General features: G+C 43.1%; 1 protein-coding gene across 2 annotated transcripts; it reads right to left on the bottom strand.

Annotated features, from left to right (window-relative positions):
* Nucleotides 1-7196: 7196 nt before the first annotated feature.
* LOC145880061 (glucoside xylosyltransferase 1) lies at nucleotides 7197-16727 on the bottom strand. 2 transcript variants are annotated; one of them, XM_082977859.1, is made up of 8 exons: nucleotides 16602-16727; nucleotides 15224-15359; nucleotides 13707-13893; nucleotides 12562-12693; nucleotides 12081-12332; nucleotides 11753-11876; nucleotides 10511-10683; nucleotides 7197-9149 (listed from the first exon to the last, which is right to left on the bottom strand). In XM_082977859.1, exons 1-8 carry the CDS (start codon nucleotides 16603-16605, stop codon nucleotides 8982-8984), a joined length of 1176 nt encoding a protein of 391 aa, XP_082833985.1. In that variant the 5' UTR covers nucleotides 16606-16727; the 3' UTR covers nucleotides 7197-8981. The 2 variants fall into 2 exon arrangements, with proteins under 2 accessions (XP_082833985.1, XP_082833984.1); XM_082977858.1 differs by lacking the exon at nucleotides 16602-16727 and having other exon boundaries at nucleotides 15224-16123.
* Nucleotides 16728-16729: the final 2 nt, after the last annotated feature.

The raw sequence follows: 16729 nt of genomic DNA, 5'->3' as shown, positions 1-16729 counted from the left end.
GGGAAAGGGGGATACCTAGTCATCTGTACAACTGAATGTATTCAACTGAAATATGTCTTCCTCATTTAACCCAACCCCTGTGAATCAGAGAGGTGCTGGGGGGCTGCCTTAATCGACATCCACGTCATCGACGCCCGGGGATCAGATGTTGTTGGGAGTTAACTGCCTTGCTCAAGGGGAGAACGGCAGATTGTTCCACCTTGCCGGCACAGGGATTCGAACCAGTTACTTTTTGGTTACTGGCCCAACGCTCTTAACCACCAGGGGATATGGTGTAATATGAGACAAGCCCATGGATGTGGAGTAAAACCTAATGGTGATGTGTCAGATTGAACCTGTCCATCACTGTCTGCAACTAGGAAGTCCAAGCGGTTTAATTGATGGAGGTAGATCCTTATCGCCATGGGAACAGTCATGGCAGCCGTATTGACATGTTTTGCCACCCTCGAGGCCCGACGCTCATTTATATGGGAATTCTCACTCACACAAGCATGCACACACACACACACACACAGATCTCTACCTCCAATCTCTCCCTAGCAGGCAGACATCTGCATTGACTTTACAGAGCTTTAGAACGTTACAGGTGTGTTCAAGGAAAATCAATAGCTAGTGCACAATAAAGTGAACCCAGGTGTAAATTAGCACACTAGGGAATCAGAGAACCGTGTACTCTCACTGTCAGAGGGGATCATTTACTATTACTTAGTCTAACACACTGAATAATGTGTGTTTTAAGATATAGACTATCATTTGTTTGAGTTGAACGAGATGTGAAGTGAATGCCCCACAGAAATAGCTGAGGATCACATTCAATGAATCAAACATGGTTGTTAAATGGATTGTTTGCCCTGCATGCTACAGCTACGTTGTAGTCGTCATCACTATACCATGTCTGTATAGATGAACGTCTTCTAGATAGATAGGAGATTAGAAACAGGCTGCATGAAAACATGTCAACAAGCAAACAAACAGATGAAAAAAACCCTGTTGTCATGTCTCTGTGTTACCATACTCTTCTACAACCCAGAACCACTTCCCTCCACAGTGGATATCCCCGTTTCTTCCCCTGCCTCTTCTCCTCCGTCCCTTCATTCATCCCTCCATCTATCCGTCCCTTCCTCCCAGGGCTATTGATGGAAGGCCAGGCCTGCTGAAAGCGCCTCTCCCTGGACGCTGGCTGGGTCGCTGGCAGCACGGAGGACACAACACAATGTTCTTATCTTCTCTCTCTCCCCCCTGTCCTCTCCTCTCCCTAACCTCTTTCCTCACCTCTCCTCTTCCTGTCTCCCCTCCCGCTCTCTCCCTCCCTCCTCTCTCTCCTCTTCCAGTCTCCCCTCCTGCTCTCTCTCTCTCTCCCTCCCTCCATTCTCCCTCCTCTTCCGGTCTCCCCTCCTGCTCTCTCTCCCTCCATCTCCCTCCATCTCCCTCCTCTTCCTGTCTCCCCTCCCGCTCTCTCCCTCCCTCCCTCCTCTCTCTCCTCTTCCAGTCTCTCCTCCTGCTCTCTCTCTCTCCCTCCCTCCATCTCCCTCCTCTCCTCTTCCAGTCTCCCATCCTGCTCTCTCTCTCCCTCCTCTCCTCTTCCCGCTCTCTCCCTCCCTCTCCTCTTCCTGTCTCCCCTCCCGCTCTCTCTCTCTCCCTCCCTCCCTCCCCCCTCCTCCTCCTCCTCTCTTCTCCCACTAGTATGGCAGGTAATTGCAGTCTGTGGGGGGACAGGTGCTCTCACAATAGAACCCCAGTGTCCAGGCTGCCTCCTTTCAAGAGCCATGTAATTACCTAATTGAAAAGCTCACAGGCGAGACAGAGGGAGACACACGGGAGACGGTGGGAGAGAGAGGGAGCGTGGAGGAGAGAGAGAGCGATAAGGTCGCTGGATGGAGAAGAGCATAGGCTGCTTCTCTGTTGATCCAGAACCACCACCCCTCCTCCTCTTAACTCAGATCACAACAGAGGTAAACATTGTTGAGGAGGGATGGAGCGTGGGATGAATGGAGATGGGGGATTGTAATGACAAATGTGTTGTTAAACGATGAGGATGGTCACGGAAGAGTGAAACACAAAAGAGGCGTGGGGTCACTCCATTTCTGATGTCACTGCTCTTTGTCACCACAACACTTCTGTTGTGTTCACTTGACGAGGGCCCTATTGAGTCGGATGGAGAGAGATATGGAGAGAGGCTGTCACAGTCTTCTTTAAAGAGCTCCTCCTTTTTTATTCTATACCCCGTCTGTCCCTCACACACTGTTTCCACAAACTGAATGTTGAGTTGCCTTGAGGGGAGGGAGAGCGGTACGGCAACGTTCTGTGCTGGTGTTCTGTAAAGGCCTTGTTATATTTGATTCTATGTCTGTCCTACATAAACTATTGTGCTTTGAGCGGCACCTGAGGAGAACTGATGGCTTCTATAACATAGATGTAGAGGAGTATAGATGTGAACATTGGTTCTGTTGACTCTCGTAGGTTTGTGTTTTCACTGTACAAAGAGATCCACAAACTACCTTGAAGACTAAAAACATTGAAAAGCCCTATTTGGCTGAAAGTTTGGAGCTTTTGAAGAAAGTTGAAAGCTTTGAAACAAGGACGTGAGAGCTTATTCTCCCTTTGTCCTTGGGTGTAATTCTACCACTCATAGTCAGGTGCCATTTTTACTTCTGTTTGTCTTTGTATCAGACGTCTGTGGTTCTTGGTTCAAACGAGAGGAAAGATATTTCCCAAGGCTAGCATATTTAACTACCGCAGACTCAAGCTGGTTCCATTTAATGTTTGAGGCAAGACATTTTATAATAATTGTCCTCTCTGGAAAGACAGATGTCTTACTCGCTTTTTTGATTTGCAACAGGCACCGGAATCTTTAAATATTGTGAAAATACTTGACGACTTCATTCACAAAGTTATGTGAGTCACGGGAGCCATACGCTGAATGATGGGGAAAGAGGCAGTAACACTGTTAGATGTAAAAGCATGTTGCCACTATAATCACTGAACGCAATGACAACATAATCAGAGTGGCGTTAATGAGGCCCCGTTGATTACAGTACCAGTCTCAATATCAGGAGGAAGCTGACATCACCATCTAGTTGAAGACCAAGCCATCAACCGACATGGAAATAAGCAACAGATACAGTGTGTCCCAAATGGCACCCTATTCCCTATATAGTGCACTAGTTTAGACGAGGGCGCATATGCCTCTGGTCAAAAGTACATGCACATAGGGAATAGGGTGCAATTTCGGACTTACATGTATCTATGAAGGAAACTCTCTCTCTCTCCCTTCGTTAGTTTTATCTCCATCTCTAATCCCTGTCCCTAATAGCTGGGACATGTAGAATTCATTTCCTCACGTAGATCTAGAGATGGCATATGACAAGTACTTAAAATGCTATGTGCGGAAGTCATCCTATCAAATATGTTACATTTACTTCACAGCCAAGGGAGTCGAGTAGGGTGGGAAGGATGAGAGGGGGGGGGGGGGGGGGGTTGGCATGGAGGGAGGGACAGAGGGAGGTAGGGAGGGAAGGAGGGAGTTGGCATGGAGGGACAGAAGAAGGGAAGCTGGTAGCCTGTCCTCTTCATGAGCCTCTGTCCTCAATGATCAATTGACAAATATTGACAAAATGTCCCTCTGACATCATTCATATTAATCCTGTCTTTAAGCCTTTCTGACAGCCTACTCTGATTAGACACTTGGCATCTAATCATAGCATATGCTCCTGGGTAGGTACATGTATATCCCTTTTATCAACATTGTAATTACAGATTTAGTTGTTAACTTCAGGATCGGTGTCCACCCCACGGGACGGTTGAGCTAACGTAGTCTAATGTGATTAGCATGAGGTTGTAAGTAACATTTCCCAGGACAAAGACATATCTGATATTGGCAGAAAGCTTAAATTGTTGTTAATCTAACTGCACAGTCCAATTTACAGTAGCTATTACAGTGAAATAATAGCATGCTATTGTTTGAGGAGAGTGCACAGTTTTGAACTTGAAAAGGCACATTTGGGCAGTCTTGACACAAAATTTGGAACATAAATGCAATGGTTCATTGGATCAGTCTACAACTTTGCACATACACTGCTGCCATCTAGTGGCCAAAATCCAAATTGCACCTGGGCTGGAATAATACATAATGGCCTTTCTCTTGCATTTCAAAGATGGCACAAAAAATATTTAAAAAATGGTTGTTTTTTTCTTTGTATTAGCTTTAACCAGATCTAATGTGCTTTATACTTCTATATTCCTTTCACATTTCCACAAACTTCAAAGTTCTTCCTTTCAAATGGTGTCAAGAATATGCATATCCTTGCTTCAGGGCCTGAGCTACAGGCAGTTAGATTTGGGTGTGTCATTTTAGGCCAAAATTGAAAAAAGGGGCGGATCCTTTTACAGATTGTAAGTACAATGTAACAAATGTAAATTTTCTCTTACATTTTTTTGTATTGATTTCCTAATTTATCCTGGTAGCCTATTGTCTACAAAGGTTGTATAGTAATTATAAAGGTTACACTCTACAGGGTTTCATTTTACATGAAGTTGCTTGTTCCTAATTACAATACATCCTATGTAACTACATTGTTCAGACATTACACTTGATTCATTATAGCCTTTGAGCCAGGTCATAGAAACAAACATGACAGGTTAGCTGATGACAGGGTTAGATGACGACAGGGTTAGCTGACGACAGGGTTAGCTGACGACAGGGTTAGATGACGACAGGGTTAGATGACGACAGGGTTAGATGATGACAGGGTAATCTGATGACAGGATTATATGATGACAGGGTTAGCTGATGACAGGGTAAGCTGATGACAGGGTTAGATGATGACAGGGTTAGATGATGACAGGGTTAGATGATGACAGGGTTAGATGACGACAGGGTTAGATGATGACAGGGTTAGATGATGACAGGGCATTGTTACAATTGTTGTTACCAGGTCCTAGTCTATTTATCAACATGGTATTACATGTGGATTCAATGGTAATGGAACCTTACATGCAGTTATATGTAACAAGGTCAGATTTAGGTTTAAGTTATTAACATGGTAATTCACGGATTACTTTCAAACGTGTGATTACAAAACATTACTTACATTGTGGAACAGGAACAATAACATCAGTAGTTACACATGTGGAATAACCTTCAGCAAGTGAATGTGTAATTACACATTCCTTATTCCAATTGTGGAATAAGTGATTCCATAACAACCCTATGACCGTGTAATGACAGTAGTTCCATAGGTTTTACCATGTCATTAAGTTATTACTGTGTTAGCGACATAGTAATAGGGGAAACTTCATGTAAAGTGTTAACAAGGTTGGTAATGTTTTAGAAGATTTAAGTATCACAGCCTTGTCCTTTCCTGCTGTTCTATTTTCCACCTCATGGTCTCTCCATCCCTCTGTATTCTTCACCTTCTTTTCTCATCCCTTCATCTCTATATAACTCTCAAGCTGCAGAATAATAGACAACCTCTTGTTGAGATAACCAAGGCTTCCACAGGACAAACTCGTTACCTTGTCAACCATTGAAAAGAAATAGGTTTATTTTGGATGGATAATAACACACACACGTACTTCCCTCTACTAGAACATTGACCAGCGGTACTGACTGCTTGAGGTCATGAATTTATCTGAACCAGCTCCATCCCTAACCCCTGGCCAGAAATGAAATCAGAGTTATTTATGAGGATATAAAACTTGAGACTTTCAGGGAAGTAAAAACGAGCTGATAGAAAATATTGAATTTCTAACATTGTGCTGAAGCCCCTCCCATTGTCTTCATCCCCTGGGAACGAGGAAGTTACTTGGTACGTTTGACCACAAAGGTCAATCAAAGTCATTGATAAGCTCTTATAGATGAAGTGATAAATGAAGCTCTGTCACGTTATGAATCAGACTAACACCACAGCAGTAAAGGGATGGGTTACATACAAAATGGCACTGCCTGGTTAGAGGGTTGGAATAGTAACCGAAAGGTTTCTGGATCAAATCCCTGAGCTGACAAGGTAAAAATCTGTCGTTCTGCCCCTGAGCAAGGCAGTTAACCCAGTGTTTCCCTGAACAAGGCAGTTAACCCACTGTTCCCCTGAACAAGGCAGTTAACCCACTGTTCCCCTGAACAAGGCAGTTAACCCAGTGTTTCCCTGAACAAGGCAGTTAACCCACTGTTCCCCTGAGCAAGGCAGTTAACCCAGTGTTTCCCTGAACAAGGCAGTTAACCCACTGTTCCCCTGAACAAGGCAGTTAACCCACTGTTCCCCTGAACAAGGCAGTTAACCCACTGTTTCCCTGAACAAGGCAGTTAACCCACTGTTCCCCTGAACAAGGCAGTTAACCCACTGTTCCCCTGAACAAGGCAGTTAACCCACTGTTTCCCTGAACAAGGCAGTTAACCCACTGTTCCCCTGAACAAGGCAGTATTCCCCAGTTGCCGAAGACCTGGATGTTGATTAAGGCAGCCCTCCTCACCTCTCTGATTCAGAGGGGTTGGGTTAAATGAGGAAGACACATTTCAGTTGAATGCAGGGTACACCCCTTTCCCTTCCCTTTCTATTCCCCATTTAGTGCACTTCAATTCACCTCACTACCATTCGCCAGGGCCCATAGCACAGCCCATAGGAACTTGCTCAAAAGTAGTGCACTACATAGGGAATAGGGTGGCATTTGGGATGGACCCATGAATATATAGATGGGAAGGTGCATTACACTATAACACCATTCAATATTGCCAATGCCATGGCAGTAGAGACGGGCCCTACAGCGTTATGTTAACGGTCCATCAGTTCCACTTTATGAGCAGCTCAAAGCAGAGACAGACACCAGGGCCCCAGATGGCCAGGTCATAGGGTATTTACTGTTATATTGATCTGTGAGGAGCAGCTACAGAAACATGCCATCAATCTAAGTCCCTGACCTTCGCAGAATAAATGAAAAAGATGCTGAGTATCAGTGGAAATCTGATCATCTAATAAGGAACGGTGCGGGAGGTTAGGAGTTTGTTCCATGGTTTGCTTGAAGTTGAGGTGATATGACACAATCAACGGAGACAATAGCCAAGCCGCATGCCAAGCACAAGTTCACAAGAGTTATTAGGGCGATGGCAGGGAATATCAGGCAGGGAATATTAATATTGACATAGTGAATAGTTGTAAAATACTACCTCCACTACGTAGCTGTTAACTGTAGGGACAATCATAAAGTATTTATACTTGATTTATTGACAGATTGACTCCCATCTAAACTGCACAGGCAGCACCACATAACATTATTGCTGCATAGATATTTTGATGGCATACATTTTGTAAACTGTGTATATTTGTTCCACATTTAGTCATGAATCCCCCTCAATGTAATTGGTGAACCCGACAGTCTCTCCTCTAGTCCAGCTAACTGCTGTTCATGATGCAGAAATGCTGCCATCTGGTGGCAAGCTATCAAATTGTGTACTACTGGATTTAATTTAACAGAATACATTACTGTTGGTTAAGATACAGTGACAGACATATACAAAAAGGTGCGTGCTACCTTTCTGGTACAAAATATACTGCATTTACCTGTTTATACATAAAGTAAACATTAGGAAGACATGTATTGTAAAAATGACTAAACATTTTCAAGATCATTTTATGACAGACAGAAGGAAGTTATTTGTTTTGACGGTCAATGTTTCCAATATACGTTCAACAGTGCAAAAAACTTTGGTATTAGCTATAAACACAACGCAAAATAATGTACAATTTGTCGTCTGAACAATAAATGAAAACTGACTGACTGCAGAACAAAGTGCTTCTTCAAAGACAACGTCCCAGCATGTTTTAAGGATGGAATTGCCCAAACCACCAAAGTAATAAAGACTTTAAGAAATGTATGAAAAATATGTATGAAACAGATCAGTGCAGAAAGTATGGACGGCTTCTTCCATACCACATCTAATAAAAATTTCACAAAGAATATAACATACAAAGAGAAGTACTGGTTGTAACTATTTCTGAAGTAAACAAATTGACACAAAAACTAAAAACATCCAGAACTCACATTAATACGCATCTTGTTCCACTTATCTTAATATATAAAGGGGAATGACTGGCATTAAAAAAAGTGCATTTTTGATAAAGCAAACTCCAAAATAGCTTCCGGTCTGTGCCTTCTTCTTCTCCCATGGCACTATGCTGTTCACATTATGGCAGAAGGCTCAGAGTAGCTCTTTGTCAATAGGAGAGGTACCATTTAGCTTAGAAAGGCTGATTGAGTTTAGTCATGTTCTGCAGGCCGGATAAGACCATTGTGGCAAATTCTCCAATATGGATAGCAAGGCCTCTTGAATACAGCAGACAGCACTATTAAAGAAGAGCCTCATCAGCATTGGAAATGCCATATAGCCTACTATACAGATGACTATGACCAGAGAAACGCTGAACAGGATATGGGGTCTGTAGTGATGACAGCGGTGTCATTCTTCACACACAGCATGTATCTCCAGCATATGAAGTCACCAACGTCCATGTAGTCTCTTCCTCCCGAGTGGCGCAGCGGTCTAAGACACTGCATCTCGATGCTAGAGGCGTCACTACAGACCCTGGTTTGATCCCGGGCTGTATCACAACCGGCCGTGATCAGGAGTCCCATAGGGTGGCCCGCAACTGGCCCAGTGTCGTCCGGGTTAGGGGAGGGTTGGGCCGGGGTAGGCAGTCATTGTAAAATAAGAATTTGTTCTTAATTGACTTGCCTAGTTAAATAAAAATATATAAATAAATTCCTTCCACCATGTAGCTGTAGACACTGTAGGTGCCAAGTAGTCATGAAACAGAAGACGACGAAATGAAACAGAGTAGGCACTAGCTCAACTTGTCCAATAAGAAACACCCATTTTAGTTTTCCGTTGCAAAAGGTTTTGCTACAGTGTGCTCTAATGAACAGTACCCAGGCTACCATCTCTGACCATGACAACACTATAGGACAGCATAGAGGCCCAGGACATCAGACTACCGTCCATGTGGACGCTGAGCATCTCTGTTGACGTTGGCCAGGCTGTGAGCCAGTCTCTTAGTAAACAGAACATGTGATTTACCACAGTATGAACGGGTAGTCTTCAACAGCTCTTCTTCCAGTGGGACCAGCAGAGAGCTCACAGGATCCTCCCTAAATGAGTACTGAGAAATAGAACATTCTGTTACCAAACAGGCACTACATGTGAAGTCCACAGTTCTAGATATCTACTACAGCTGTGGCCAGAAATTCATTACATTTTAGTCATTTGGCAGAAGCTCTTATACAGAGCAACTTACAATCAGTACAATTCACATCATTGCATGCTTTTAATGTGTGATCAAATAGACGGGTAGTGAAACATGTTTTAATAGTTGTATGAAGCCTAAGAAACGGCCAACCTTTCTTTTCAGTGGAATAAATGTCCATGAAGCTGCTGAGGTGATGTAGAGAGATAAAAGCCTCAACATGGTTAAATCCCACCTTATTATCCTCCTCAGTCCAACTACAGATTACACAATCAGTCTTCTCCTCTTCCCAATAATGGAAGTACCTTTACAGCACTCACAGGAAATCAAAGGGGATTACTATTTTACGTCCTCTCGTTTGGTTTAGTCCCTGATATTGGGTTACTAAAAGTTAAGCCCTCCCCACCGGTCATAAAGCTCCATTTCCAATGTGTGTGTTGTTTTTATGAGGATGACGGAGCACTGTGCCAGTGGAGACAGCCTCTACATGTACCATCAGCACTAAAACTTTACTGCTCTTTCCTGGGCCTTGGTTTAACTGTGGCTTTAATACTCTCAGATATTATGTATGAGGTGTGTGTGTGTGTGTCAGATGTACTAAGAGGCAAGGACGCAATATTGACCAGGCATCTTTCTGATGGACGCTCGATCCTTAGTTATAGGAAAGCAATACAAACCTGGACATTGCTGATGTCATTAAACAAATGCCCAGTGTAGTCGATATCATTAAAACAACTGTGATCAGTTAGAACACATCCTTATGAGGAAATCTGTTTCACTCAACACTGAAACTTGTGGAGATCTGCATAGAAGTGGTCTGGATGCACAAACAACCATTTCCTTACACACCTAATACACAATCAATGAAAAACAAGTTGTTTTCCCATCTGGAAACCCTGATCTGTGATCGTTTAGTTTACCTGTCGTATGGCATCGTAGACGGCCCAGAAGGCGGGCTGAAATATTGCTCTGTGATTGTTTAGCCTACCTGTCGTACGGCGTCGTAGACTACACTGATCTGTGATCGTTTAGTTTACCTGTCGTATGGCGTCGTAGACCTTTGATCGTTTAGCCTACCTGTCGTTTGGCGTCGTAGATCTGTGATCGTTTAGTTTACCTGTCGTATGGCGTCGTAGATCTTTGATCGTTTAGTTTACCTGTCGTATGGCGTCGTAGATCTGTGATCGTTTAGTTTACCTGTCGTATGGCGTCGTAGATCTGTGATCGTTTAGTTTACCTGTCGTATGGCGTCGTAGATCTTTGATCGTTTAGTTTACCTGTCGTATGGCGTCGTAGACGGCCCTGAAGGCAGGCTGTTTGAGGTCATGGTACACTCCTCTGTTCCCGTGCAGGATAAAGATACCCTCCTCCTCCGCGGAGCCACAGTTACTGCCGTAGATACAGTGGTCTGGACGGTAGTTCCAGTGGCAGGGAACTTCCAACAGACACTCTGGAGGGGGAGAGACAAAGGCTAGTTTAGAGGGGCACCAATCCAATACTTCTGGTTGTCTTATCGCCCTGGAGCTTAGTTGATTATCTCGACACACACCTTATTACCCAGGTAAACAATAAGGCAAGACAATACACTGCTGCCCTGCAGGGCTGAAACTGGGATACCTGCCACAACTATTACATTTAAAAGGTTCATGTTTCTAATCAAATCTAATTTTATTTGTCACGTGCCGAGTACAACAGGTGTAGACCATACTTACAAGCATATAACCAACAATGCATATAACCAACAATGCATTAAAAAAAGTGTTAAGTAAAAAATAGAAAATAAAAGTGACAAATAATTCAACTGCAGCAGTAAAATCATATTGAATGGTGTGTTAAACAGCTATGTGTTGAGAGTTGAGTCTCACCAGGGTTGTGATGGAAGACGTTTCTACTATAACAACCATATACACTGTCTATATGTCATGTGACTCATCATGTGGTGTAATAAGGAAGGTACTGAGCTGAGAGTCTCACCAGGGTTGTGATGGAAGACGTTTCTACTATAACAACCATATACACTGTCTATATGTCATGTGACTCATCATGTGGTGTAATAAGGAAGGTACTGAGCTGAGAGTCTCACCAGGGTTGTGATGGAAGACGTTTCTACTATAACAACCATATACACTGTCTATATGTCATGTGACTCATCATGTGGTGTAATAAGGAAGGTACTGAGCTGTGAGTCTCACCAGGGTTGTGATGGAAGACGTTTCTACTTTTACAACCATATACACTGTCTATATGTCATGTGACTCATCATGTGGTGTAATAAGGAAGGTACTGAGCTGAGAGTCTCACCAGGGTTGTGATGGAAGACGTTTCTACTATAACAACCATATACACTGTCTATATGTCATGTGACTCATCATGTGGTGTAATAAGGAAGGTACTGAGCTGTGAGTCTCACCAGGGTTGTGATGGAAGACGTTTCTACTATAACAACCATATACACTGTCTATATGTCATGTGACTCATCATGTGGTGTAATAAGGAAGGTACTGAGCTGTGAGTCTCACCAGGGTTGTGATGGAAGATGATGTTGAGCAGGTCCTGGTCTCCCCAGGTCATGTTTAGTTTATATTTCTGCAGTAGGGGCATCAGCAGCTCCTCCCACCTCAGACCCACTGACGTCATGTCATTCTGATCACACAGAACAGGACAGAGTGTGTTACATTGTGGAAGTGGAAAATCGAAGAGCCTGTGCAAACATCTTTATGAGTTTTGTTTGTCATTCATTCAACAGGGATACAATTATTGTAGAAAATCTCGATTCTCCCATCTCTGGATGACATTATATCTGACTGTATTGCAATGGTGACCTCTGCTGGTAGAAGTTTATATTACCTTGAAGTGTGTGGCCCTGATGCGTGTCATGTTCATGAGCATGACTCCAGAGTTGATGCCCGTCCTGCCATAGTAGGGGTGGCGGGCGAAGCGACTGTACCAGGCGATGCGTGGCTCCTCGTGCTCCGGCGCCATGGCGGCCAGCTGGCTAGCGTTGAAGTGAGCTAGCAGGGACCACAGAGCGTCGACAGGCTGGAGGAACAAGATGTCCGAGTCCACGTAGACTAGAGAATCCACCTCCTTTAGGATGAGCTGGGGGACAGAAACAGAGGTCAGAGGCCAAGAACAAGATGTCTGAGTCCACCTCCTTTAGGATCAACTGAAGACAAGAGAGAATCAGAAAACAGACAATCCAGTTAGTGTACATATTTATAGTAACACTTTTACAGTCACTCCAAGATATTATTTTGAGGCACTGGAAACCATCATCATGCTAATATTTAATTAAACTAAATAGAATTTCTCCAGCTATGAAACTCACAGGTAGGAAGAGTCTCTGAGAAGCACATGGTTTGAAGAGCTTCTTCCACTCTCCAGCATTCTCATGGGGAAAGGTGATGGGGTACAGAGTGTAGTTAAACCTGGAGCGGAACGAACTTGGCCACGACTCTAACTAAACACAGAACAAAGCAAACAGACAAGTGTTATTTCACAGAGGTTTTAAAAAGAGGTAAAAACTCAAAAGTTTATAGACAAGATAGATAACCTCTAGGCCACGTGTTAAACTCATTCCACGGAGGGCTGAGTGGCTGCAGGTTCTCCCTCCTCCCTTGTACTTGACTGATGAATTAAGGTCACTAATTAGTAAGGAACTCCCCTCAGCTGGTTGTCTAGAGCTTATTTGAAAGGAAAAAACCTGCAAGAGCTGGGACCTCCATGGAATTAGTTTTACGCCCCGGGTCTAGGTTATACATGGACTATACCAAACATTAGGAACACATTCAGAATATTGAGTTGCACCAACAAGGGATCATAGCTTTAACAGGTGACATCAACAAGGGATCATAGCTTTAACAGGTGACACCAACAAGGGATCATAGCTTTAACAGGTGACATCAACAAGGGATCATAGCTTTAACAGGTGACATCAACAAGGGATCATAGCTTTAACAGGTGACATCAACAAGGGATCATAGCTTTAACAGGTGACACCAACAAGGGATCATAGCTTTAACAGGTGACATCAACAAGGGATCATAGCTTTAACAGGTGACATCAACAAGGGATCATAGCTTTAACAGGTGACACCAACAAGGGATCATAGCTTTAACAGGTGACACCAACAAGGGATCATAGCTTTAACAGGTGACACCAACAAGGGATCATAGCTTTAACAGGTGACACCAACAAGGGATCATAGATTTCACCTGGATTCACCTGGTCAGTCTATGTCATGGAAAGAGCAGTGTTCATAGTGTTTCCTACTCTGTGTGTATCATGTACACCGGACCAAATGGGACTTTATTGAAGCCTATATTCTAGAGTTGTGATGTAGATGCTATTACATTATCATATTAGGGCATGTGATATTACAACGTCATTGTCACAATCACACCTCATTACTACCACATTATTATGCCTCCAATCACAGGCTTTAGGACTAGTAGTGCATCCAGTCCAACTCACAGCTTCTATAAAGCTGGCGTGCAGCTGGTCTTCAGCGAAGATGTGTAGGCACAGTGGTTTGATGCTGAGCATAACAGCAGACTTCAGCATGGTGAGAGTCTCCTCTAGTCTCTGTCCGCAGGCCACTACAGCCAGGTGCATGGGTGCAGCTGTCCAAACACGGCCCTCTGCTTCCCTCATGATGTACCTGCAAATAAACAGAAGTATGCTAGAGTTAAATCAAAGTTTGTTTCATTTAAAAGGTTAAAACCTTTGTCAATGATTTGTGCCAGGTTCACCAACTGGTTCAGACACGTCGCTGAACGCTGTTCTGCTCTTCCAAACCTGGAGGGGGGCATGCTTGTAGACTTCTCTTGCCAGTCGAACAGCTCTTTGCCCTGTCATTCCCCTTCTCTCTCCCAACTTCCAAGTCTCATATCTAAAGTCAATATTTGACAGGGCCAGAGAGGATTTGAAAAGGCTATTCTTCTTCTCTCATCACACAGCAAACCAGATGCCCGTCACCACCAGCTAAACCTAATAGCTGATAGAGATCCCTTGCTTGACTGAAGAGAGAAAGCAGTAAGGTTAGCATTTAAAAGTTGTTGTAGGACAGAAGAGAAGGGGGTGTGTTCATCTAGGCAACCTGATTCTCTTGTTTGTCATTCACACTAGTTTGTTGACTGTAACAAACTGTTAAAGGCCATAAGCGCCCGTTAAATTGCACATCCTGTTGCTTAGCAATCCAGCAGAGACCACTGAAGTTGGCCAACAGAGATTTAACTTCCATTTCAACAACTGCAATCTGTTTTCCGATTATTATTATTCCGTGCTATTATTCCGTGCTTTCTGGTGTAGACTACTGACTGATGCCCACATGTGTTGTCAAGACATCTGTAACTAGTATTTATGTAACTAGGCAAGTCAGTTAAGAATACATTCGTATTTACTAGTAGGTCAGCCAGCACCACCCCAACGGGTTGGTCGAAAGGGTGACGGACAACCAATCAGCTATGAAAATAAAGAGGTGTCACTCTTTATGTTGTGGAAATCTCTCAAAAGTCAAGTCACGAAGAAATATATGTTATTGAACCTAATTCGACCAGTCAACTTTCCCGCAAAAAAAACCCCGTATTTTCTTTATTACAGGTTCATCCATGCTATATTGAGCTTGTTTTGCTATATTTACATGTATTTGCGAGTCTTTGATCCTAATCCTTTGATCCTAATGTAGTTGTTTGGGCTGGAACTGAAGTACAGTGTCCATGACCATAGTGAAAGTGGGAAGGATGCAAGAAGTTAGAGGAATTGTTACAATTTGTCTTGTCACTGTATATTTGTTTCACAAAGAGGCAACTTGATGAAAAACCCGTTCATCTGATACTATCGTGGAGAAGACATCTGTCAACGGTGCACATTCCAATACATTACTTGCAGAGGAAATTATTTTTCCACCAAGAAAGTTATGCATTCATTTTGTTTCAAGCCTTTTGAAGTGTATTACAATCTAGCTATATAATAAGCAGTGTAACTATTACCTAGTGTACCAGTGTTGATCGCCTGGGCCTGTTTCGTCCGGCCCTCGCCTGGTTTCTTGTCCAATGTCGCTTCGCTGAGAGGCCGCGGCTCGATGGAGGAAAGTCTTCCGACCCAGTCCTCCTCCGACCGACAGATCTGAATAAAATAGTTTACTATAGACGTACAAGGCCGAGAACACGGCAAACAACATGCACACGAGGAATGCACGAATGTAACGCCGCATTATTAAAAGTAAAAGCGCTTTCAAAAGTCAGTCATGGCACAGAACGAAGCTGGCTACCACCATTCACACCGTTCTGTGAGAACCATTGGGGGAAGGGAGGAGTGTAAATAACAGTGAATCCCTTCCCCGGTCTGTGTGTGACTCTGAGAAGTAGGCTACACAATAAATATGCTTTTCAAAACCACATTCATGAGGAAATATCAGAGCATCCTTCTGATATTACTTTTATGTTTTAATTGTAGGCCTATAATAAACGAAACGGCATTGTATTTGATGTGGGTTAGAGGTTATCCACTAGATGACGCTATCGGTAGGTAAAAACGCTGGCTTTTCATCCTTGATAGCCGCCGGAGTGGGCCAGACAAAGGATAGGTCTACTCTACCTACCGCGCCTTCAGAAAGTATTCACACCACCTTTTCCACATTTTGTTGTGTTACAACCTGAATTTAAAATTGATTAAATGTAGATTTTGTGTCACTGGCCTACACACAATACCCCACAATGTCAAAGTAGAATTTAAAAAAATGTATGCTAAAATGTCTTGAGTCAATAAGTATTCAACCACCCTGTTATGGCAAGCCTAAATAAGTTCAGGAGTAAAAATGTATTTAACAAGTCACATAATAAGTTGCATGGACTCACTCTGTGTGCAATAACAATGTTTAACATGACTTTTGAATGACTTCCTCATTTCTGAACCCCACACAAACAATTATCTGAAAGTTCCCTCAGTCGAGCAGTGAATTTCAAACACAGATTCAACCATAAAGTTTAGGGAGGTTTTCCAATGCCTCACAAAGAAGGGCACCTATTGGTAGATGGGTAAAAATAAAATAAAAAAACAGAAATGTAATATCCCTTTGAGCATGATGAAGTTATTAATTACACTTTGGATGGTGTATCAATACACCTAGTCACTACAAAGATGTAGGCGTCCTTCCTAACTCAGTTGCCAGAGAGGAAGGAAGGTGATTCTAACATGTACTGACTCAGGGGGTTGAATACTTATCTAGATCATTGACAAAAAAAATACAATTTCATCCATTTTAATCCCACTTTGTAACAAAATGAGGAAAAAGTCAAGGTGTGTGAATACTGTACATGCCAATTGTGTCAGTTAAACACTGTGGCTAGAATTGCTTTCACTACTTACCCATTATTGGTCACCATCCAAACATACGTTCCCTAGAACCCTGGTTCATATCCAGGACAAGCCGTTAAAGTCTAGAACCCTGTTGTTATAGAAACATGGACAACAGACAGAAAGCAGAACTCTTTTCC

The sequence above is a fragment of the Salmo salar genome, chromosome 07 (genome assembly GCF_965601325.2).
Source record: "Salmo salar chromosome 07, fSalSal1, whole genome shotgun sequence".
Taxonomy (NCBI): domain Eukaryota; kingdom Metazoa; phylum Chordata; class Actinopteri; order Salmoniformes; family Salmonidae; genus Salmo; species Salmo salar.
Note: the sequence above shows the minus strand (reverse complement) of the source record. Positions and strands in the feature narration are given on the sequence as shown.